At 43.2% G+C, this 25,362-nt stretch overlaps 1 protein-coding gene and 1 long non-coding RNA gene across 17 annotated transcripts in view; one reads left to right on the top strand and one right to left on the bottom strand.

Moving 5' to 3' along the window:
• The window catches only part of DNAAF1 (dynein axonemal assembly factor 1), a 158,809-nt gene that overhangs the window by 37,359 nt on the left and 96,088 nt on the right, over positions 1–25,362 (top strand). For all 16 annotated transcript variants that reach the window (XR_015051638.1, XM_085856837.1, XM_085856833.1 and 13 more), the window contains exons 2-3: positions 10,509–12,079; positions 20,332–20,423. Coding sequence is in view for 15 of the 16 variants with exons in the window: in XM_085856837.1 (XP_085712963.1) it covers positions 10,509–12,079; positions 20,332–20,423 (1,663 nt within the window). In the remaining variant the exon portion in view is untranslated. The remainder of the gene's footprint in view (positions 1–10,508; positions 12,080–20,331; positions 20,424–25,362) is intronic.
• LOC147012496 (uncharacterized) overlaps positions 2,503–25,362 on the bottom strand; it is a 78,478-nt gene continuing 55,618 nt past the window's right edge. Inside the window, exon 2 of the long non-coding RNA XR_015051641.1 lies at positions 2,503–3,604. This is a non-coding gene — a long non-coding RNA (uncharacterized LOC147012496). The remainder of the gene's footprint in view (positions 3,605–25,362) is intronic.

Raw genomic sequence — 25,362 nt, 5'->3', positions numbered from 1 at the left:
TGCAAGCTGCAAGAACTGCCCTGTTGGCAGCTACAACACGGGCCTGCAGTGGCGGCCCGTGCACCGTGTTTGTGTTCATTCATCCATTCGTTGTGCTCATTGCGTGTGCCACTTGAGCTGGCACGGAGACTGCGTTTGTGCAGCCCATGCACCGTTGTGGTTCACTGCGTTCAGTTCAAAAGGGAAGGCCTTGGACTGCGTGTGAGCAGCCAGCCACGTTCCCTGTCACCTGCATTGTTTGAGCCAGAGACTGCATGCGGGCAGCCTGGCTCCCTGCTAACTGCTTTCTTTTTGCAGAGTTCATTGATCCTGGGCCATGGTTTAGTGTAAAATTTGTAAGTTAAGGTTAAGATGTACTGTACATATGAGTGCGCCCCCGGCATGTATGTCTTAGCGCCGGCAATTTTATTTAAGTCGTCCGTGTGAGTGAGTTTGTTTAGGTAGTTACGCAGCCCTCAGGTTATTTATTTTGGGGACATGAATACCATGAATGTCGCACTCAGGGATCCGTAGGTAAAATGTACTAGGGGAAAACTACACATGATGGCACACGAAAATTTGACGACTCGGGACGAGTCTGTAAAAAGGGAAGGGGGTAGTGTTGTGGTTACCAGATTCGCAAACCACCATTCAGGTCCCTTAGGTGAGGTATCTCGGTAAGTGCATGTGTAGTTAGGCCCAAACCCGTTGTCTAGTGGGAATACATGTCATTTATGCGAGCTGCGACTCTTCAGGATAGCCGTTTTTCTTTTACTATCTTTATTTTGGACCAACCGCCATGATCACAACCACAACAACAACCACCAACCACAACGCCGCTTCACCACAACCGCCACGACCTTTACCGTCACAACTCGCCACCATCGCATCACCGTCATCTCGCGCCACTCATGGGCACCGATGCTGGACTCGTGTAGGGTGCACGTTGAACAGCGTGTACAAAATCACGGATTTTCTGCTTCAAAAACGGATCAAAAACGACACACGCCCACTTTTTGCCGTCCAATCGGTGAGCGAGTGGCGATTTGGCCCCGCCTCCAGAACGATCGATATATGCAAATTTGTGGATCAAAAAGCCTTCACGCCCACTTTTTCTCGGGCCAATGGGGAGCGAGGTGAAAGGTCAAAGGGAGGGGGTCAAAGGCGAAGTTACGGGGGGGATAAAAGGACCGTGTTCGTCAGTCAGAGGGGGTCGGAGAGTCAAGAAGAGGAGGAGTCGGAACGAGAGAGTCGCAAACAAGAACAGGTCGGAGAGTCAAGAAGAGGAGAGTCGGAAGCAAAGGGTCAAGACTTCGCGGGCGGTGGAGCTGCTCGTCGTGTGCGTTGGAGTCGGAACGGAGGGGACGGAGCTGTGGAAAGGCGGCGACACCAGACGAGGGGGTGCTCGCGTCGTGCAGGAAGCTGCACCCGAGGGAGGCCGACAGCGCGACCTGGCCGAGGTGGAGACGCTCGTCGCACATAATAAAGATCCTCTATACCCCGAGCATCAGCAACCCCCTCCTGTTTCCCCCCGCGCTGAGATAGTGCGACCAAGGGGGCCCCGTTCCCACCCCCTGCCAGGCACTGTCCACGAGGCCCGCGGGTTGCGGGGCCATCGCCGCTCCGCGTCTCATCACCAGACGGGTAGGCCCGACCCGGTCTCGGCCTCAGGCCTACCCCATTCTTGGGGGATTTCTTTTCCTTGGTTTTGGGTATGTGTTGTCGGCGCCGTCTGTGAAGTAGAATTGTATAAGTGTTGCCGTGTGCTCGGTAGTCGGTATTAGCTCTGCACTGTGTTTTCACTTTTATGTTTGCTTTTTGTGTAAATGGAATTGTGTTTTCTTTTTTTTGTGTGCATTTGGTGGAATTGTATTTGTGTGCTTCCCGTGTGTCGCGAATAAATGTGCTTTATTGTTGAACTGTTCTCCCGCTTCGCTTCGTCTTTTCCTCTATTGAATCCCCATCTTGCTTCACGTAAAGGGTTGGTAGTGGGCTGAATACGCCCGATAATTAATCGAACCGTCGAGGTCGACGATAACACCGCTCGGTTATTCTGATAGTACGGAACGGGTCGCTTAAGTGGCCCGTGTCCGAAGTCGACCTGCGGCGAGGTGCGATCGCCCGGTCTACCCTCCGCGTGGGTACTTAGGTAGTTCGAATTTGGCGAGCAACCCTATCCCACGCGGGGGCTGATTGGCTCGATCGCGGTGAGACCGAAAGGTCCACCCGTGACTGGTTCCCGGCGTTAGTCCGAGAGGGTCACGACTGGATTGTCCGTCCGGTGGGCGACGTGCCGCGATTCGAGTTACGTGGCCGTCGCACGCCGGCGGGCGCGAAGACCGCAACAATATATATATATATATATATATATATATATATATATATATATATATATATATATATATATATATATATATATATATATATATATATATATATGTCAATGAGATAAAGCACATAAGATTTAGTGAGAGACCATTTTATCTTGCTTGTATATCAAATACATCGCTATGGAGATCAAAAGACTGCAAAAAGGAGATTTTACTGACTGATTCCAGCACAAAAGTAACACCTTATTCTATTCTGCTAAAAGCAAAGGATAACAAAATTGAGAATACATGAATATCATTAATTTTATTTCCTCCACATCCCCCTTTTGTCCTATTAGGACAAATTTACATAATTATATTACACGTGATCACCATACCCCATTCCTAATGGAGAGAAGACATGTGTTTCACAAGTTCACCCACATTGATGGCAACGAGCATTCACAGAAGAAGAATATTGAACGACAGCCAATTTGATCATGCCCCAGACGAGTTAATGAGCATGTTCCGCCTAGTTTATGGCCTGTTCGTCACCAACTGTCACGAGTTGTGAAGGCGTGCTACCCGAGACCAGATGATAAGTGGTTCAGATAGAGCAGCACACAATGGGAAACACAGTTTATACGCTCCCTACACTGCATTGAAGGTAGGCCCCGGCCGGTATGAGCTTGGACCTGACAATGGGTTGCAGATGATCCTTGAAGAAACAGAGGGAGCTTGAAATGCAACCCATAGGTCCAGCCTCAGCAGAACATAGAACTTTGGGCCTCTAAGCGGCAGTTCGGGCAATCAAGTTCATGCCACTAAAACGAGCTATGCACGGCAGAGGCAGCAGCGATGGCCCAGCTGCAATGACCTCATGATGCAATGGCCTACGCACCATTGGGCACACGTTGCGTCAGCAGAAGTAGGAGTGGCAATGATCAGCAGGTGTGGCAATGACTCACTGCATGGACCCTCAGGGCCTTTGTTGTGCATTGTGCAACCACAGCAAGTTCACCATGTATTTGCAGAGCAAGGTTAGCGAGTGTGGTCGGGGTCGTTTCCCCAGGCAGGCACCGTGCAATGGCGATGTTAAGTCTTTGCCTTCTTGGGGTATGACTTGTCCAAACTTCTCTTCAGTCGATTTTTACATGCTGATCTAATCCCCTCAGGAAGGGGTGGTGTCATGATCACATGATGAATACCCAATCACCCAAGTATGGGTTCTCCCCATCGTCCAATCTTTCGGTGGAAGTTCTTTCAAAGCTTCATTTGACAAAATCGTACACTGCATCGTTCAACTGCTCTCAACACTCCAAAACAAACAAAATCAAGGTTAAACACTGATTAAACACGCCAATCAATAAAACGTGGTGGGCTCATGTATTTCAATAAGTTCAATAAGACAAAGGTTCCTATAGAAGCATTTAACTTGCATTACATGTTATATCAAAATTTTACCTTTCTTTCTTTTTTTTCACACCTAAACGACATGCTAAAATCTAAAGAAATCTCAGTTGTATGTATACTCAAAAGCAATCATCTCATTTGCAATTTGCATGTAGAAAGGGCAGAGGTATTTTTTTGGGGTTACATTTTGCACGATTCTCTAAAGGTCTCTTCAGTTTGTACCATCAAAGAGGAATGCTTTGAGAGGAAAATTACCCCCTCTTTAAGCATGAGACAATCAGTAAAGGTGTCTTTTGTGTGGGCAATGCTGTAGTAGCACAATTTAAAACTACTATGACAACAAATAACATGTCCACCATCTTCCAAAGATCCCTTTTAGTCAAGAAAAATATTCCATCATCTGTTTAATGATTATGAAAGTTAGCTTCTTTTTCTTCTTCTTCTTCTTTTTCTTCTTCTTCTTTTTCGTCTTACTTTTCAGTGTATTTTAATTTGTCTGAGCTATAAATACAACATTGAAACCCAACAAGAGGACATCCCCCCCACCCCTTTGGTGCAAGTACCATATCCAAAGCGATTCGATTTTGCACAGTTCCCATTTTAACATTTGCAATCATTTTAACATTCATATTTGCTAAATAATCCACAGTTTCATTCACAAGCAGTTCCAGAGCAACTGCCATTTCTTTCTTTATTTACAGAGGAAAGATGGTCATAAGGCCAAGTCAGTGTTAGAAATACCCCGCTTAATTCGTTGCAAATTTTGAAATGGGAAATGGGTATGTAAACATACACGAAGTACCACTTAATCAAAAATCATGCAGCTGACCAATTAATCAGTAAACAAATAAAATGGGAATCATTTCAATCATGTGATTACACGATTTTCAATAATATAATTCTTACACTCTGATCTTGTTAACATTCATTTCTCTAAGGCCTTCTGTGCTGGGCATGATTCTGTTTTATCTTTTGTTTGTCTTTCCACAAAATATGGAGGTATTTTACTTAAATTCCAGTTGGGCCAGTACCAGCTACTAATCAGTGAGAGCAATACAATTACAATACATGGTACAATTCCTAATTCCATTAAATGATTTCATAATTGCTGTTTGGTCTAGCCATTCTTTCTATTTCTGCATTATGGTTAATATTGTTATGGAAATGGCCCTTCGTATGCTACTAAATATGGGATTAGCCCAGATCCCCCATTAAATGCATGTTTAGCCAGGCTGTTCTGTAAAATGGACATTACATGTGTGTCGGGAGGTATAAGAGGCTGTTTGTTGTTCGTGCGGTGGTGGTGTTCTTCTTTTGTGGTGTTCTGGTGCTTCTTCTTCTTCCTTCCCCTCTCCGGACGAGGCCCCGCCCTGTCGGCTGAGAGGGAGTGGCCTAGAGAGGGAAGTGAAGCTCAGGGGAGGAGTTTGTCAGCTTCGTAAAGGGGCGCGCCCCGAAAAGAAAAAATGCTAAGAAACTGAGAGGACGGAGTTGAGCAGTCAGGCTTCGAGGCGAGTGTGCGCCGGGAAGATAAGAGAGAAACGACGGGTGTCGAGGCGCGATCTGCTGGATGAGCATTCAGTTTTTGGAGGCGAGCAGAAAGAAGGAAAGCGAGTGGTGATTCTGAAGGGAGGGAAAACTGAACCTGAGGGTTAGGCGGCAATCTGCTTCGAGAGGACCTGGCTGCTGTGTGAGTCTGGAGTCGGCTTCGAGAGGAGGTGATCGACAGGTTCAACCTGCATCTAACGATGGAGCATCTGACTGTCCCTACTCACCTCACAGCTCGACGACGTCTTGGAATCCCATGGACCCAGCCTGCTGGAGCCCGGCTCCTCAATTTGGCCTTGTCTGGTGAACAGGCCAGGCCTGGATTTGTATGCTGGACCTTGTGAAAAACCAGCTGAAACCCATCATCGACCTGACGGTCTGGTGCAGTCGACCTCACGGGGTCTGAACGCGCGGAGGCCGCGTGCGTGGGCGGTGTGACAAAGGAGGGCGAGCGCCATTTTGCTACGTGGCGTGCTCAAGCTTGGGGCGTGAATCCATGGACATCGGCTTGTTACGAGCGACATTCGTGCTTTTGGCGCTTTCCTCTCATCCATGAAGCATCACCAAGTACTCTGTCTTGTCTGCATGCTGTCTATGTCTTGTCTGCATGTCATGTAAGGCTTATCTCGGTAGGGACCCCTTCGAAACCTGTAATCCGTATCTCCCTAGTTAAGAACAGGTTCTAGATTAATTAAAACATTTTCGTGAATATTTTGCTTGGGTTGTGTTCCCCGATGTTCCCCAATAAATCTGGCTGATTCGTATGAAGTTGCCGCTTTGAGTCAATTCGTGCCGCGCTGAGAAACAATTCGCTCGATTGGTATATAAAACGAAAATGGTTACAGACTGGCAGAAAATGCTCGGCATCTGACAAAACCTGTCTGTAACCGGGGTCTATTTCCCCAACTGGTGGGGTCCAGGGGTACGTTGGTATCGCGATTGAAGATGCGTGACCCGAGGCCTGTGCCGCGCCAGCCGGCGTTATAAACCCCGAAGATGGCAGTGGTGAGGGTGGCGCTGAATCTGTAACATTTGGCAGCCAAGAGTCGGGTGCGAATCCCTCCACCGCTGAATCCTTTACAATATAAATACCATGCTGATTTCCTCTTATATTGATTTTTCCTTTCAGTTACCTTATGATTCCTAATATATAATATTGACCAATCTGTGCTCGAGTGGTGGTCTTGGGATAATAGATCAGTCCATGTCATGTTGTCCATAGGTACAATGATTGACAATACATCATTCAATCAATACAAGCCACGAACCAATCAATCAACCGAAATGATGCGGACTGTAATTCCTCTGCAAATTTCGATCCATTCAGGAAGAAGTTAGAAGAAAACAAATTGTGAGAATGCTCTGTCACTTGAAGACCCGAATACATTTAAATTTGGATTACGAGACATAACAATTTCAAAACAAACTTAATGTGTTGACGAGATGAGCAAAATAAAATCACCACAAAGGATCCTAGTCTCCAATCAACCCATTATTTATAACCAAAAGAAACATGAAGGTTTGAATACTATAATGAATTGTAATGGAGAATACTATAATTTTTTGATGAGTTGAGTCTGAAGGTAATTAACTCAGTTACTGTGTACACAACCTCCACTCGTTACCAACTCTTCCCCATGTTTATGTATTTGACAACCAACCTGGTAAGCAGATGTGTGAAAATCACTTTTCTGATTAATATCACATGCAAACATTATCATGAGTTCCACTTGTTCATCACTACATCACAGATCAAAGCACTCTGGTGTGCTGTTGCGAGGTTTCACATTGTTGTATTAATTAACAGGAGTAATTAAACAAGAAAGTCTATCATTGTAGTCACAGGGCAGCCACCCAGGAGTCTTTCTCAGGACTGCCAGCTCTGTGAACTCCCCCCATGTTGAGAGGGGTCCTGACATTCCAACGGTGTGATTTGTCGACCTGCCAAACTGGACATTGCTCCCGGACCACTCTGCTTGTAGGGTGTTCATTTGGGAATAAGAACTTTGACAACATGGTTAAGAGATACAAAATTTCTCCAAACAGTTTAACAATACCAAATGCTAACGTTGTTTAATTAATTTCCAACCTTTCTCATTTGCATAACCATTCTCTGCGACCAGATTTATGGTCTATCAGTGTGACAGTAAGACAAAATTATTATCTAATTAAATTTGATATCTGAAAAATATAGGTCCATATAACAAAACGCAGAAAAAGAAAGATGTTTTTTTTGGGGCTTTTTGCTGAGTAAGTTGACCTTTGCTTGGCTGCAAGCCCGTACATCAAAAGGCTTGGCTTCAAGCCCCAAGAATGTTGCTGTGATAAATATTCGAAGGCCGTGGGTCCGAGAGGCACCAGCCCCACCCGTAATTTTCCCCCCAAAGCATTTTTATTTTGTTAAGTGTGTAACTTGCTACACGTCTTTGTCCTGGTTCTTGGATGTCTGACATTTAAGAAAGATCACTATTTTAACCCAAATTTTCTTCACTTGATGTACTTCCAAGTACTTGCTTCACAGATCAATCATTATAAGAGGTATTTGCAACAATAATGTCTCACAGTTAATTAATTCATCAAATCTTGCAGCAATTCCATAACTCTCACCCAAGTTAACATTATTTCATTCATTATATGCAAGGAATTTTGCCTGCTTGAGTCGATCAAAGGGTTACACTGGGTGGTTTGCCATTTCCTTCCCAGCAGTAGTTTGGGCAGGAATTTGTCTTTAACATAAACGTCAACTGATGTTATCGATCAACTTTAACATCCATCAACTAATGAAGACAGCACGCCAAGTTTATCGTCCATCTGAGGGATAAATCTCTTCTCGCAGTACGAACAGCTGCTTGTAAAAACAAGAACATTGTAAAAAGAATGAGCAATTCTGCAACATCTATGTTGCAAGGAAGCTGATATTTTAAACAAATTGAGAGCCAAAACACCTCAGCTTGCTGGGCTGAGCAATTAAAGCCAATTCCCCACTTTTCATCATTTTAAAATCCTGAACAAAGCGCTATTTTCATTAATTTTGTCTCGTAATGCCGGCGATAGCCAGTCTCCGAAATGGACCCCCCATTCAGAATATATTTTACATTCACAATTGTCATTTCACAATGTCATGATTAATAATGCTAATATTATTATTATTATTATTATTATTATTATCATAACAGGTATTCAAATGATGCTCCGAGGAGACCATCCATTTATTATGTATGCAACGTACAGTGTTCAAAGCCAAAATAGCACACACAAAATTATCAAACAATGAGAAAGCCTGAGCTTTGAATCCACTTTAACTCCCACGGTTTAACCATTGGATGAGTGGAGATTCTCACACGGAACACACTCACCATCAACCCCTCCCTACAAACATTCCATTCGTTCATCATTTGGAGCAATGCACCATATCTGAGGGATATTTAAAGTATCGATCACAATATGTATTCATGCTTAAACAGCAAACAGAAGGGATCAACAACACACACAACAAACATCATGAGCCAGCCACCAAACCACGAACAGAAAAGTTCAAACACAGGCTGCTTCAACTCTCTCACAGAAGTTTACATTCAGTTGATTCATTCCGAGCAAGCACAACTTCAGTTGTTTATGTGGGTAATCTGTCCACAAACTGTCTTGCTGAGGTACTTAATTATTTCATTTCATTTTATTTTATGAAGGTCCATTTGTCTTCACGCGTTAGTTGTTGCAACATCATTTCTAACAAAACGTTCTCGTTAATATAAGTAGGATTATGACATCATGTAGTAATCTTCAGTTCCTTATCGAGCCCACAATAACTTCTAATTCAGATGTTGACCAAAATCGAATTCACATGCACTATCTGGTCTTAAAACACTTCTCAATGGCATTTGCCTTGCACTCCAAAGAGACCGCACCATAATGCCAGGGCTCTGTCTTTCATAACAAGCCATAAACCGATTATTTTGTTTACACACCTAGCTACAACTGAGTGTGAGGAATATGACATTTTCGCACTCCTCTTGTAAAAAGATGTGCACTTCTTTTCATTCAGAGTCTTCACAGTGTATGGTGACGACCAATCCTCATCTCCACTCTCCGTGCTTATTCGTTCCCATAAGTTTCACAGTTAACAATACACAAAATGAAACACTGATATATCATACACAAACGATATCAACACTCGCTTACATGTAATAACTCAAATAATACGACACTTCGTGTGACATGGAAGTCAATGCAATTCATTGCACATACAGTATTCAATGAAAGTCAGCACAAGTTCTGTAGAAGTACACAAATTCACAAGAGCCCTACCCTTCTAACATTTAGTTGTAAATAAACCCACAATTCTGTCACCTCCAACTCCTGGTTGGGAAACAATACATTTAGTCAATTTCATCCCACTATCTCAGGTGGAAAACAATAAACCCTCAATTTATCCCATAAATTTAGTCAATTCATCTAACTTCAGGTTAGATGAGCCATTTCATGTTCCAGCTTCAGGTGGAACAGCCACATCACAGTATATCCCTACTTCTGGTAGAGATACCGAATTATGCCCCTACTTCAGGTAAAGACACCAAATTGCCTTGAGTGTAGCACCAGCCCAAGTCGGGGGTACACACCGTGGCACTGTTTGATCAGAACAGGAGGCCACCCTTGAAATCCTAATGGCTGTTTGTTTGATCAGAACAGCTAGCCAACCTTAACAGGAATGCCGCCCGACACCTCTTGGACCGACGGGACGCCACCTGGAATGCCTTTCAACCACCGGGTCACCGCCTGAGTACCTTTTAACCAATGGGTGGCCACCTGAAACAGAGGAATTAAATTTACAGATACAGTTGGTCTGTTGTTGATTTGGTGCATGCACGATGGGCTGAATGGCCGCCTCCTCCGCAGGCCTCATCTTGGGCTGAATGGCCTCCTCCTGTGTGTAATTTCCTTGTGTAACCTGAGAAACCCTCCTGTTCTCAAATATTTGTTTAAATTTTTTTTTTTTTTACAATGGATTACACTTACTCAGAGATTGCAGGTGACTCGTTGAGGTCATGATGACACCCATCTCAAGCTCTTACATCACTCTACAGCACAATGATGCATGGAATAACACTTGCAACACATCCTCATATCTTTATGTAAAGGCTAACGAAATTGAAAATGTATTAAAAAACGAACTTCCAATAATATCTATGAAGAATGTTTCATAGCTTTTATAGTGTAACTTGCTGTTTATGAAAAGTAAATGAGAAGTTTTTGTTTGTTTTTCAGATGATGGCAGCAGTGAAGACCACAGATGCAGTAACAAAAAATGTTCAAGAGATCTTGGATTCTGGCACCAACTATGAAGCTGTTGGACTTAAAAGAATAACAGTGCAGAGAAACAGTCTGAAAAATAGAAATGTAACTCATGAATATCATGCTTGTGATGAGGAACTCTCCTATGATGACCATGACTATGCAGGAGAAATGCAGAAGAACCTTAAAGATGGGGATCATGTGGTTGAGTACCCTGGAAGTGTAGAAAAAACCTGGGAGAGCTATAGGGATATCAAAGGAGTCCATAAGAATGCAGAGAGAATCCATGATGGCTTTAAGGATGAAAATGAAGCCCAGGATGAAACTAAGGATGGAAGAGAAATACAAGAGGGTCATGAGGATAATGGACGAATTCAAGTAGGTGAAAAACCAATCCAACAAAGTAAAGAAGGAATTAAAAAGGACCATGGGTATGAAACAATCAACATGGAAAAAGAAACGTTGGAGAAGGAACATAATGACATGGAAATAATCTATGAGGGCCATGAGTACGATGGACAAACCCAAGAGGACGACGGTAAAATAAAGGGAAATAAAGAAGTCATCCAAGAAGAGCATCATCATGAAATCATCATCCAGAAGTTCCTGGAGGATGAGGGACAAACCCAAGATGACGAGGAACAAACCCAAGAGGACGAAGGTAAAATAAAGGGAAATAAAGAAGTCTTCCAAGAGGAGCATCATCATGAAATCATCATCCAGAAGTGCCTGGAGGACGAGGGACAAACCCCAGAGGACGACGGACAAACCCCAGAGGACGACGGACAAACCCCAGAGGACGATGGTAAAATGAAGGGAAATAAAGAAGTCATCCAAGAGGAGCATCATTACAAAATCATCATTCAGAAGTGCATGGAGGACGAGGGACAAACCCAAGAGGACGAGGGACAAACCCAAGAGGACAACGAACAACCCCAAGAGGACGACAGACAAACCCAAGAGGACGACAATAAAATAAAGGGAAATAAAGAAGTAATCCAAGAGGAGCATCATCACAAAATCATCATTCAGAAGTGCGTGGACGAGGGACAATCCCAAGAGGATGAGGGACAAACCCAAGAGGACGATAAAATCAAGGGGGATAAAGAAGTCATGCAAGAGGAGCATCATTATGAAATCATCATCCAGAAGAACCTCGAAGATGAAGAAGTAATTGACAATGGACGTGAGTATGTTGAGAGAAACCATGGGAGCAATGAGTATGAAGAAGGAATCCAGGAAGGTTGTGAAAATAAACTAATTCAGGAAGATTTTGAAGATGTAATCTCAGAGACTTTTGAGCAAGAAAAGTGGCAATCAGGGGATGTGGCCTATAATAATGAAGATGGGACAAGGATGGAAGGGAAAATAAAGGAGGATGACTTTGAGGCAATGATGGAAATGAGGGAGAACAGTTTGGGTCATTCAGAGGATGGAGGTGCAGTCAGAAGAGGGAAAAATGAAGAAACCTTTTTACGGAGCAATGGACCAGGAGAATCAAAGGTGGATGACAACACGAAGACGGTGAAATATGTTGGACCAAGGTAATTTGTTTGTTTTGAACTCTTATGAATCCCCAAATGCAGTCTTAAGCATGTTATAAAGTTCAGGTTGGTTCGTTTGAATCAAACACAAACACTCTCTTGTACTGTATATATCCTCAAGTAGTTGGACACAAAAATAAGTTGCTGATATTTTGGGAATAGAAGAGAAGCATTTAAGATATCAAAGGGAATTGAAAGAGTGGACTCATTTTTGAGATTTTGAGGGGGATAGGACGGGAGTATGGAATTGAGATGAAGAAGAAGAAAAGAATGGAGAAAACGGGCTTTTATTGGTTCAGAGGAAACGTATGTCTCTGTACATGTAATAACCTCCCCGTAGTAAGGTACACGTGGAAGTAAAAATAGTGATTGAGTTGAAAATGGAACTGGATAAGTACTCAGAAGCAGAAATAGGAAGGATTATACATGGTGATAATGAGTCGGCAAATAGAGAAGGTGTTCACGTGCCTATTGGTAGTTACATACGTTCACCATCTAAGGTGGACGGAGGTATTCATCACCCCTGTCTGTTTGTCTGTAAGCACACGTTCTCAAAAAATTATGGATGTATTCAAACGAAACTTGGTGGACATGTTGGGTGTGTGACAAGGACAAATTGATTCGAGTTTGGTGAAGATCCAAATCTGGATGCAAGAATTCTTTCAGTGATTCTTCACCAGTGAGAAAGAGGGCCATAAACAATATATAGCATGATATCTCAAAAAGTTTGGACGAGTTTTGACAAAACATGGTGGATAAGTTGGTAAGGTGACAAGAACAAGCCGACTCGATTTTGGTTCCGGTTAGCAGATCCAGATCTGGCCTATGAGTGGGATACAAAATGTAAACTGTTCGGCCTCGTGGAGGTATGCGCTCTACCGAGTGCCATTCTAGTTGTACAGTACTTGTCAATGTGTGCTTGTGTTCTCCTTTGTTGGCACGATTGCTCCCCTTCTCTCCCCCCCTCCCCCTCCTTCAAATTCCTATTTTATAACATTCAAAATGATAATTGTTGGAGTGTTTGGGTTATCCCCCAACCTTAACCAGAACCCTAACCTGAATCCCAACAGTTTGCTTGTCTTTTGTGCATTGTTAGCATTGTAAGATCATTAAAAATTATTTTCCTTGATCTCACAGGTAATCGATTGTAATCTGATACGCAATGCTTGTGGTATGCTATGGTATTGGGGATGTGTCTTTTCCTGCCTTCACCTTTCCTGACATGTTTTTTAAAATTTATCTCTGTCTACATGGATATTGGCAGGACTTATAGGTAATTGAGGTATGGACTATGGATGCATGATTATATATACCTGTATCATGATTGTGATGTCTGTGAGAAGGTCATGTCAAAAGGTGAATGTGCTATCTGTGTTTGTTCATTTCTCACCCTTCAAGCATTTTCATTCCCTCCACCCCCTGTCCCCTGCCCCACCTCATATATTTATTTTTACTTCATTAATTACACATACAGAAACAATTTTTAAATTTTAAACAAGGAGAAAAGACAAAAAAAATGTCATAGCCCCCATAGTTTTAGTAATTTTGCTGTATGGAGTTCAAGAGCAAGCCCATATTTACAAGATATATGTGTATGCGCAACTCACTGGAGTGGTCATGTGACATAGAAGATTGCAGACGATTAGGCAAGATTGCCTAATTAACAAAATGGCTACCAGTCGGCCATCTTGGATCTGTTCTCGAAATCAAATAACATGCTTATGCAAGTCATCATTCTTTATCAAGATTGGTATGTGACAAGTTTGAACAAGTTTGAAAATCATATGTGACACGTTTGAACAAGATTGGTAAATGCACATCCGAGAAATGGTTGAGGACATGTTCAACATCGAGTTTTTTACAACTAAAATGGTCGCCAGCCAGCCATCTTTCATCAAATCGTGAAACAAAATCATGTGCATCCATGCCTTTGGAAAGTCTACACCCCCTTTTAAAATGTTGACCTTGTGTTTCCTTATAGCCTGTAATTAAATTGCATTAAATTAGACTTTTTCCATCTTTATTTACACATCGAAATGCACAATATCCAAGTGAAATACAAACTCTACAAATTTCAGAAAATAAAAAATACAAAACCAGAATAAGTGTCCAACCCCCCCCCCCTTTGAGTTAATACTTGGTGGAAGCACCTTTGACAGCAATTACACCTGTGAGTCTGTTGGGATAGGTCTCTACCAACTTTGTACACCTTAATTGGGAAATATTTGTCCATTCTTCTGTACAAAACTGTTCAAGCTCAGTGAAGTTGTGTGGGGAGTGCTGATGGACAACAATCTTCAAGTCATGCCACAGATTTTCGATTGGATTGAGGTCAGGGCTCTGACTGGGCCACTCAAGGACATTTATCTTTTTGTTTTTTCGACACTCCAGTGCAGCTTTGGATGTGTGCTTCGGGTCATTGTCATGCTGAAAGGTGATCTTCCATCCCAATTTTGGCTTTCCCAGGATTTTTCTGTATTTTGCTACATCCATTTTCCCTGACAAGTGCCCCAGTCCCTGCTTATGAGAAACATCCCCATAACATGATGCTGACACCACCATGCTTCACAGTCGGGACGGTGTTCTTTGAGTGATGTGCTGCGTTGGGTTTGCGTGAAACCTCACATTTTGAATTTAGGCCAAAAAATTCCATCATGGTTTCATCAGACCACAAAAAGTTTTGCCACATGGCTTCAGAATCTCCAGAGTGGTTTTTTTGCATTCCTCAAACGGGACTCAAAGTGGGCTATTTTGAGTAATGGCTTCCTTCTTGTCATCCTACCGTACAGGCCAGACCTGTGGAGTGCTTGGGATATTGTCGTCACATGCACACAGTGACCAGTCTTTGCCATAAAGGCCTGCAGTTCTTTCAAAGTTGCCATTGGTCTCTTAGTGGCCTCTCTGATCAGTCTCCTCCTTGCTTGGTCATCCAATTTGGAGGGACAGCCTGATCTTGGCAAAGTCTTGGTGGTACCATATGCCTTCCACTTCTTAACGATTGCCTTGACTGTGCTCCATGGGATATTCAAGGCCTTTGAAATATTTCTTATACCCATCCCCTGATCTGTGCCTTTCCACAACTTTATCTTGGAGGTCTTTTGAAAGCTCCTTGGGATTCATGGTTGTCTTTGCTGTGAAATTCACAACCTAGCAGAGGAAAACTACAGGAGCAGCTGATTTTATTCTGAAATTATCAGAATCACGACAATTTAACACAGGTAGAGGCCAATTAACTTGGTGTGTGATTTTGATTTTGAAGGTGATTGGTTACACCTGAGCTAATTTACAACTGCTATTTCAAGGGAATTGCTCTTTACAAGTGCTAATATACAATTACAATAATATATTATTATAATAAGACATCCAACCAAGATATTCTGGTTTTGTGTTTTTAATTAATTTTCTGAAATTTTTGAAAGTTGTTTTTCAATTTGAAGTTGTTGGTTACAATGTGCAAATAAATGTGGAAAATGTCTGATTTAATGGAATTTAATTCCAGGCTATAAGGCAACAAAAGGTGAAAAATGAAAGGTGGTGTAGACTTTCTATAGACACTGCATGTTTTTCATCATGTGTTGTCTTTGTGCCAAATTTGAACAAAATCGATCCATACATATCTGAGATATGGCTGCAGACGGGTGGATGGATGGACGCATGCATGGACCACCCCAGTGAATTTAAGTTGATAAACGGTGTTGGATTGAGTTGAGATTGATGTTGAAATGACTTCTAGGAGTTAACATTGCAATGCATAATTTAGTTAAAATATTACACATGAAATGTGTTGGAACATGTGTGAGGTAATTTAATCATAATATAAGACGTGTCACTTTATGTCTGGACAGATGATGTCAGGTCAGGTCAAGTATGGGAGCATGCACCGGAGCAGTACATTGCTGCGTCCACTTTCCAGCGGTACTCTAGGAGCCTCCGTCTGGCCATCCCCCAGGCAGATACCTGGCCCATTCCCATCTCCTTGAGATGTCAATCATCCTGCTGCAACCACGAGGCACGTGGTCAGCCTGTTGGCCTCCTCCACTCACGAGGCTCCCTTGCTGAGAGAATCTGGTGAGCAGGATCAGCATCAGGAAAACGAGCCACATGTCTATACAGCCGCAGCTGATGCTCACAGACAATGCAGGCAACAAATCTCATTTGAGTCTCTCTCAGCAACTGCGTTGGTCACAAAGTCTGACCACCGATAGCCAAGGATTCTCTGAAGAGACCTGGTACCAAAGGAATTAAGTCTCCTTCTCAGATCCCTGGTCAGAATGCAAGTCTCACATCCGTAGAGCAAGAATGGAAGCACCAAGGACCTGAAGACTCGGACTTTCGTTCTGCAAAGTTACCGGCAGTGCCACACCACATTATCCAGTGAATCCATGACTCTCCAGGCCCGACCCAGACATCTGTTGACCTCTGGCTCACAGCCAGTATAAGACATAAATATCACTGCCAAGTTAAGTGAATCTCTCCGCGACCTCAACATCCTCATCACAAACAGGTACAGACAGGACAGCAGCATCCAAGATGTCATTGAATGCCTGGATCTCAGTCCATCAAAGGCCATTAATGGGGAACCCAAACGCTTAGACCACCTCGACACTAATCTATTCATTGATACCCTACAAAATAGATATGGTGTCTTTTTCCGAATTCCGATTTATAAAGTTGGTAATTTTGTGAGTAAAAGTCAATCTTCTTCTTCTTCTTCTTTCTCTTCATGCTTTGCCGTGATGTCACACCTAGAAGTCGACCGCCAGATCCGTAGTCTCCAGGTTACATCACGGTACGATTTTACTCAAATGGTGAATAATTTTCGATTTTCTACAAATATGCCGAGTCAATGCATCCTTGGTGCTTATATAGTATTGCTCGATGTTGTGGTTATCCGCTATGATTAAGAGAGCATACAAACTAAGATGGTTTAATGCTACACAAATAGCTGAAAGACCCGAAGTTTGCCAGCAATTGGACGAGGTTTTCCAAAATACCTGAGTGGAACAGGTCGAGAAAATGTTCACTTTTGTGCTCGGAACATGTTACAGAGCATTGGTATGGAGCAACAGAGATGGCCAGATCTTGTGGTTATCCGCTATGATTGAGAGAGCATGCCAGACCCACAATTAAGCGGAAGAATCAACCATCGCTTGAAAATGCAACACCATCTTTACCCAGCTACTAGCACAAGTACATGGACGATTTGATCAGTGAATCAAACACCTGTTGCCATTTACCTGGCAGTTACCACAGCAGCACCTGAAAATAATTATGTATGATCAACACAAATGTCTGCAAGTCACATGAACCACCATGTCTTTATAGTGGAGAGAAAATATCTGTGGATGTATCTAGAAGTTTCAGGGAATCCCCCTCCCCCCTGACTCCCTAACCCCTCCACAATCACCCATCAACCATGTCCGTGCCGTGCTTCTGCTGGAGTTGTATAACTGATTTATCAATTGATACAAAATCCCTTATAAATTGTCAATTTACAACAAAACCTACCATACACCCTCTCCAGCATCCTCCCCCCACCCAACAATACCCAGAACCACTCCACCATAGGACAGACACAAACGGCGTCCCGGGAAAGTATAGAATGTGATGATACCATAACATACAAAACACCTGGTCAGCCTGTGACAGTGGGACAAAGCATTATTCGCCCATTTTGTCCACTGTGTCTGAGTGTGCCTGTGCTGTGTCGTGCCGTGCCATGCCGTATCCATGCTTTGTCGCGCCGTGTCCGTGCCCCGTCATGTCCATGCTGTGGTCGTGCCGTGTCCGTGCCGTGCCATGCCGTATCCATGCTTTGTCGCACCGTGTCCGTGCCCCGTCATGTCCATGCTGTGATCGTGCCTTGTCCGTGTCCGTGCCCCCTCATGTCCATCCTGTTGTCTTGCCGTGTCCGTGCCGTGCCATGCCTTGTTTTTGCTGGAGTAGTATAACTGATTTTTCAATTTATACATAATCCCTTGTAAATCGTTACTTGGACGGAAAAACGAAACCTATCAGTCTGAGGTGAACACGTGACTGACGTTTTCATCTTCACCAACACCTCCATTGTTGCCATCGTCATCTAAATCGCTCGCATAAGGCTCGAAACGAGACGGCTCCATAAATTCCCCTGAACGTGTTTCAAGCACTAATGTTGTCTCCGATAGTTTCTTCAAAATCCCACGGATCAGTTTCGACTTACTGAGAACCTTCAGAGTTTCTAATGATGGTGGAATCGGTATCGGAATCCGAGCTCGAAATACACTGTTTCGGTATGTCAGTTGCCATTTGGATCAAGGTGTGACGTCACTGGCAAAAATCGACACTTTTGGGGCTTTTTTCAGGCTTTGTGGTTGGCGAAATTTTTTTTTTTTTAATGTCTTCCCTTCAAATTTGACCTTGATTAATGATTTTCAATGATTTTCAGAAAAGAAAAAAAAAATTATGTGTAGGTTCCCCTTTAAGCACAGATTTGGGGGAAACCCAGGACGGCCACGCCGACTGCCAGCAACTCTGTTTGGTGACGTCGGGAAGGGTTTTCCCGCCAACGGACTGTCACGGACCAATGGCAGCCGAGAGTGGATGGTCTAAGTGTGTCACAATGGCGGATAGAACCAGATCTTGTAAAAATAGGGGCGTGGGGATGGAAACAAACGTGGGAGTGCCGAGGGAGCTTTCCCTTCTATCCAACGTCCCTCTATCCTAACAGCTTCACTGTGCTTCGCCATATGCCCCGCTCTCATCTCTCTCTCCTCTCTGGTCGGACTTGAACCGCTGCAAGGCCATGGTCAGTGCCTGCTCGTGTTCCCCAAATCTACAGGTGTCCTGTCGGGCATCGCCACGTATTTTTGTCTCGTCAGGTCTGTTGTCGATCTCGTGTAGAAAGATTGGGCCCGATCCGAAAAGGCATCGGCTATTTTAGGAACCTTCGGATTACTTGTTGTTTCATGTGAGCGCAGTAAACCATAGTGGCCAGTAAGTAAGGGTTTTTATTATCATCATTGTGGTATTGCTTGTTTCTGCATTCCCATCCCCCATGTGACCTTTCTTATTAAATATACCTGGTCTCAGGGAGGGGACAAAAGAGGGAGGGGGGATTCTGGTAATTTTTTTTTTTTGTAAACCTTGTCGAGATTTGTTTGAGAGGTAGCACACAACGCACAGCAAGGGGGGCATGAGACAAGAGGGGTGGGAGTAGGAAAGACAAAACAGTGGGGAACGGGGGGGGGGAGACCAGAGAGGAGACAGAAGACAGAAAGACCACCGACCAGCCTGTGGTGAGAGAGTGAGAGGCCGAAAGACTTAGCCTCATCGTGGGAGATACCAATGATCCCAAATGCCTTGGTTTCCACAGCGTGAAGCCGAGAAAGGTGGGAGACAGGAGCACCAGCCCCAAGTGGAAAGTAGTACTCCATCAGGCTGTGGCCGAAAGCTTTGCATGTGGTCAGGAGCTCAGGTGGGCCAAGGAAGGACTTTGCACGACAGAGGATTCCCAGTTGGCGACTGGCTTTGGAGGAAAAGTTGGATATGTGGCTTTAATTGCACAAGTAGTTGTGATTGACATTGCGCAATTTGGCAGTCTGATAATGAAGGACAAATCGGCGCTCGATAAAACACCATGCTGTGTGCCTCATCGGCTAGGCTTGGCCGTTAGAGTTCAAGCGCACAGCACTGAATTAGTGCAACGCATCGGCTGACTCCGTGGCCCCATGAGCATGGTATTGTGATCGTGGACATGTGATCTGGCTCGGGCCATTCATCCAGTCGGCCGTTGCGGCTGTTGTTGACGTGGCATGCCGGGACTTACACCAGGACACCGGACGACCCACGCTGCAAGAACAATATGATGTCGATGTAGCACAGGTTTGATGGGCCCAATGGCCGCCTCTTGTGTCCAAGTTCCCTGTGTATCTCTTTGGCTCTCGCCAATGTTCTGTACCGATCACCAGCTGAATGGTGGAACCTTTGCTTGGGTTGACATGCTGAACATTGATTGTACAGGATGAAGTGAAGGTGTTCATGAATATGTTAAATTATAATGAGTTTGTGATTGGGACAGTATGTTCATTTTGTGATACCCTGATTAGTATGCTTCTGCTGGTTATGTAAGGTATGCTGTACTGTTTGTTCATACACTTAGCAAGAAAGTTAATGTGAAACTAGTTTTGTTGTTGATATTTGCAGTTACAAGATTTATTAAGTGGGCTTAAGTTCCACAACCACAGCCTCCATTGCAGCCTATCTGTGTGCAGGATAACCAAGACCCTGCTGAAACAAATCTGCAAACAACAACACCTGTACTTCACCCCGTATCTTAATGACGTCCTCTACCTGCACCACAGAGGTAAGCCCTCTGCACAGCGCACACGGATGCGTTCAATATCACACACCCAGCATGCAGCATTGCACACCCATAAATGACCGTTGCACACACGTCTCCAACATCTGTGCGCTGGTCCAATCTGCAGTTGCCGTCTCCGCCTCACTACAGCGAAGTTTTTCGAACCTCTGATTCGTCATGTATTTCTGTTATATCTTGGTGTAGGTGTTGCTGTTATATCCCGTCCAATATTCCGTGTTAAATCGTACCTTGTTTGTGCTGTAGTATTTGTTGAATTCATTTTCGTGTGTTCACAAGACTTATTTTAGTCACCCCTCAAATAGCAACTGTGAAAATTATGTTCCTTTTGTCTCCGTATTCCTCGTTTTGCTTCCTTCTTCCAAAATATTTTACTTCTACCTCCTCTACATGATCCTATTTCCCCTCCTCACTTCAAAAAATCAAAACAAGCAAACAAAAAAACCTAATGACATTCCTTTCCTGAAGTAATTATCTGCAGCCAACTCCAGTATATGAGAGTACAACTCTCATTTACAGTACTATGGTTCTAACTGTAGCATTTTTGCCTGGGGATCCACAGCGATCTTATTACCTCCGCCACCGAAAGTGGACAAAGGTTAGGTTTTTCAACCTGTCTTTCTGTCTCGGTCTGTCAATATCACTGTCAGACAGATCTGTCTGTCTTTTCTGTTTGTTACTTGCAAAATCAAAGATCTTTCAAGTATATTGGTCGGTCGACTTTGTTATTCTGTTTGTCTATCTATCTGTCTGTCTGTCAATCACCTACAGGTCACAATTTTTAACCGATCTTCACGAAACTTCACCAGCTGAAAGAGTTCATCATAAGCAAGAAGCTTATTACTGGGGCAACTTAGCATAACAATTGTGCATTTTGTGAGGAAAGCACCAAATTTGGCACACTAGTAGCCAATCGTATTATGAACAGATTTGGATATATGGGGCATCTCAAAATTTTTGATGGCAGTGGAAAATGGCTGCCACAGCCATCAGTGGCTGAATTTGAGATGGCCCAATATCCAAATCTGTTCATAATATGATAGGCTACTAGTGTGCCAAATTTGGTGCTTTCCTCACAAAATGCACAATTGTTATGCTATATTTAGCTAAGTTGCCCCACTATATTGTTTTTGAGGTCAAAAGGTAAACAACTTTGTCACATTTCTAAAATCATCAATTTTCATCCTATTGACGTGAAATTTGAAGAGGATTTGCATATCAGGTCACTGAATTCAACCCCAATTGTTTTTGAGGTCAACATTGATCAAAAGGTCATCATGGGCCGAATTTATAAGATCGTTAATTTTCATCCGATTGGCTTCAAATTTGAAAAGGATTTACATATTTCGTCATTGAATTCAACTACCTATTATTTTTAAGGTTAAGTTTGTTTCATGTATTTTGCAAGTAACGTGCTATGCACGATATTGGGTAGTCGCTAGAGTACCCTTAATTTCGGGTTTCGTGTGTGTGTGTGTGTGTGTCTGCAACGCGAGGCTCCACAGCACAACCCAGCAAACCGATTTCGATGAAACTTGGCGAACAGGTGCCATATGGGATGGGAGTGTGCGCGTTTAATTTTCGTTGCTAAGCAACCACCCGTTGCTATGCAGCGGCCGAAAAACCGCGTTTTAAGAACCCAAACGGTATTCAATACTTGTCCTACAGTTTTGAATGTGGAGAAACGAGACTTCGGAATTAAACACTTCGAGATATTTAGAAAATTCTACTTGAGCCGATTTTTTATTTAGGTTTTATTTTTCAAATGGTAGTCCTTCAAAAATAGGGTGTCTATCTACCATCATTTTTTTGTTTGTTTGTATGTAATGGACAGCTCTGGAGGCCAGAGGAGTCAACTGATTTTGATGAAACTTGACAGGTAGGTTCATACCAGGATCTAGTTCTATGCTTTTGAGCACCGTTGCTATGGACACCACCATTGCCTAGCAACGGGACTTTGAAATTTTAGAAAAATCCTAAAAAATTTATTTTTTTCGAAAATCAAAAATGGGCTTCCAGGCTTTTATGCGCACTATAATCAACCTCTTTGTCAAAATATTTCAGCCCAATCCGTCAAAAACTTTATGACCAGTATGCAATTATGTCGCGACCACCCATGTCGCCTACCGGCTTGTCTTTCTTGTTTGTTTGTCAGTCTGTCTGTGAACAGGATATCTCAAAATGTTATGGATGGATTTGGACAAAACTTGGTTGTCAGGTTGGGTGTGACAAGGACGAATTTATTAGATTTTGGTGATTATCCGGCTATGGATCCGGATAAAATAAATTAAGTGATTCTGCATCGTTGAGAGATTGGGCTATAAACGGTATATCGCACGGTATCTCAAAAAGTTATGGATGGATTCAGATGAACCTTGGTGTACAGGTTAAGGGTGTGACAAGAAATAATTTATTACTTTATTGAAGATCTGGATCCGAATTCAGATCCGAGAATTTTCATAGTGATTCTTCACCATTGAGTGGCATGGCTAAAAACTATATATACGAGGTGTGTTCAAAAAGTATCCAACATTAATTTTTCGTGCGTAAACAAATGAACCTAGTGAGGCGTGGTTTGGTGCACGTAAGTAGGCGATCCTAATCCGTATGCATGAATATTTTCCCGCCTGTAGAAGCTGTCAGTCGCCGACAGACCGCCGATGAGTGAGGAAGTGTAAGTGAGCGCCGTCGGATTTTCGTTTTTACAAAATGACGGAAAAACTTGAACAACGCTACTGCATCAAATTTTGTGTAAAGCTTTGCGATTCCCAAGTGGAAACGATCCGCAGGATTCAACAGGCCTTGGGGAACAAAGCAATGGGCACCACACAGATAAAAGAGTGGTACAACCACTTCAAAGATGGTCGCACATCAGTGGAAAGTGAAGCACGTTCTGGTAGGCCCTCAACATCCCGAAATGAGATCGTCATTGACCAAGTGAGGACCCTGCTGATGCAGGATCGTCGAATCACGATCAGAGAACTTGCAGACGAGGCAGGCGTCAGCATTGGATCCGTTCATTCCATTGTGACTGAGGATTTGGGCTTAAGGAGAATCTCAGCGAAGTTCGTGCCAAAGCTGCTAACGATCGAGCAGAAGCAACTCCGTTTGGAGATCGCACAGGACATGCTGGAGACTGTGAACAGCGATCCCAACTTCTTCAACACAGTGATCACTGGCGATGAGACCACAGTGATGTCATTTTGTCAAAAACGAAAATCCGACGGCGCTCACTTACACTTACTCACTTATCGGCGGTCTGTCGGCGACTGACAGCTTCTGCAGGCGGGAGAATATTCACGCATACGAATTAGGATCGCCGACATACGTGCACCAAACCACGCCTCCCTAGCTTCATTTGTTTACGCACGAAAAATTAAGGTTGGATACTTTTTGAACACACCTCGTATCTTCTTCTTCTTCTTTCCTCTTCTTCTTTCCTCTTCTTCTTTCCTCTTCTTCTTTCCTCTTCTTCTTTCCTCTTCTTCTTTCCTCTTCTTCTTTCCTCTTCTTCTTTCCTCTTCTTCTTTCCTCTTCTTCTTTCCTCTTCTTCTTTCCTCTTCTTCTTTCCTCTTCTTCTACCTGGCGGCTCCATCCACAGCATCCTTCTCCCAATATACCCTGCATCCCTCCTGTGCACGTGTCCAAACCATCTCAATCTCGCCTCTCTCACTTTGTCTCCAAACCGTCCTACCTGCGCTATCTCTCTAATATACTCATTTCTAATCCTGTCCATCCTCGTCACTCCCAACGAGAATCGCAGCATCTTTAACTCTGCCACCTCCAGCTCCGCCTCCTGTCTTTTTGTCAGCACCACTGCCTCCAAACCATACAACATAGGTGGTCTCACTACTGTCATGTATACTTTCCCTTTCACTCTTGCAGATACCCTTCTATCACAAATCACTCCTGAAACTCTTCTCCACCCACTCAATCCTGCCTGCACTCTCTTCTTCACTTCTCTACTACACTCTCCCTTACTTTGGACAGTTGATCCCAAGTACAAAAACTATATATATATATATATATATATATATATATATATATATATATATATATATATATATATATATATATATATATATATATATATATATATATATATATAACACGATATCTCAAAAATTTATGGACAAACTTGGTTATCAGGTTGGGTGTGACAAGGACGAATTTATGAGATTTTGGTGAAGATCCGAATCTGGATCCAGATACGAGAATTTTCAGATCTTGTAAGAGATTCTTCACCATTGAAAAAGGGGCCAAAAATGATATATAGCATCGATATCTCAAAAAGTTGTGGATGGATTATCACAAAACTTTGTGGATGAGTTGGTTAGGTGACAAGAACAAGCCAATTCGATTTTGGTTCAAATCAGCAGATCCGGCCGATCAGTGGGATACAAACCGTAAACTGTTCATTCTGACAGAAGTATGTGCTCTAACAAGTGCCGTTCTGGTTCTTCTTGAATTTACTTCTGCCTGTACTTCTTGTTATGCATTATTTTTTCAATGTCTCCAAATTCGAATCTTTATTCAATGTAAATGCTTCTTCCTTTAAAAGCATTTTAAATAATCTTTTAAGGCTTCACCCTTCTTATTTATCCGCCAGGAGTGCTCCACATATTCCTTCACCACGATCTTTTCTCTTCTTCACAAAGATTATTTTCCAAAACTATCTTCTGTCAACTAAGCGCTTGGTCCACCAATCATCCACCCGCATGTTCAGCACCACATTTCTCTGTGCTTTCAACAAAAACTCTTACCTCTCATCCCAGGAGATTTATCTACATTTGTCAAATTTGGGAATTTGGAATCAGTATTCCTCCACTTCATGTCCCCTCTTTCCACTCCCACCCCCAACCCACACCCTCAAAGCCTCATGCCCCTCCTTTCTGCATCCCTCTTCACCACAACCTCTCAATGC

This window comes from Eptatretus burgeri, chromosome 15 (assembly GCF_056783735.1).
Source record: "Eptatretus burgeri isolate ZD-2024b chromosome 15, Ebu_testis_v1, whole genome shotgun sequence".
Lineage (NCBI taxonomy): Eukaryota > Metazoa > Chordata > Myxini > Myxiniformes > Myxinidae > Eptatretus > Eptatretus burgeri.
The sequence above is the reverse complement of the archived record's forward strand: the minus strand, read 5'-3'. Positions and strand labels throughout refer to the sequence as shown.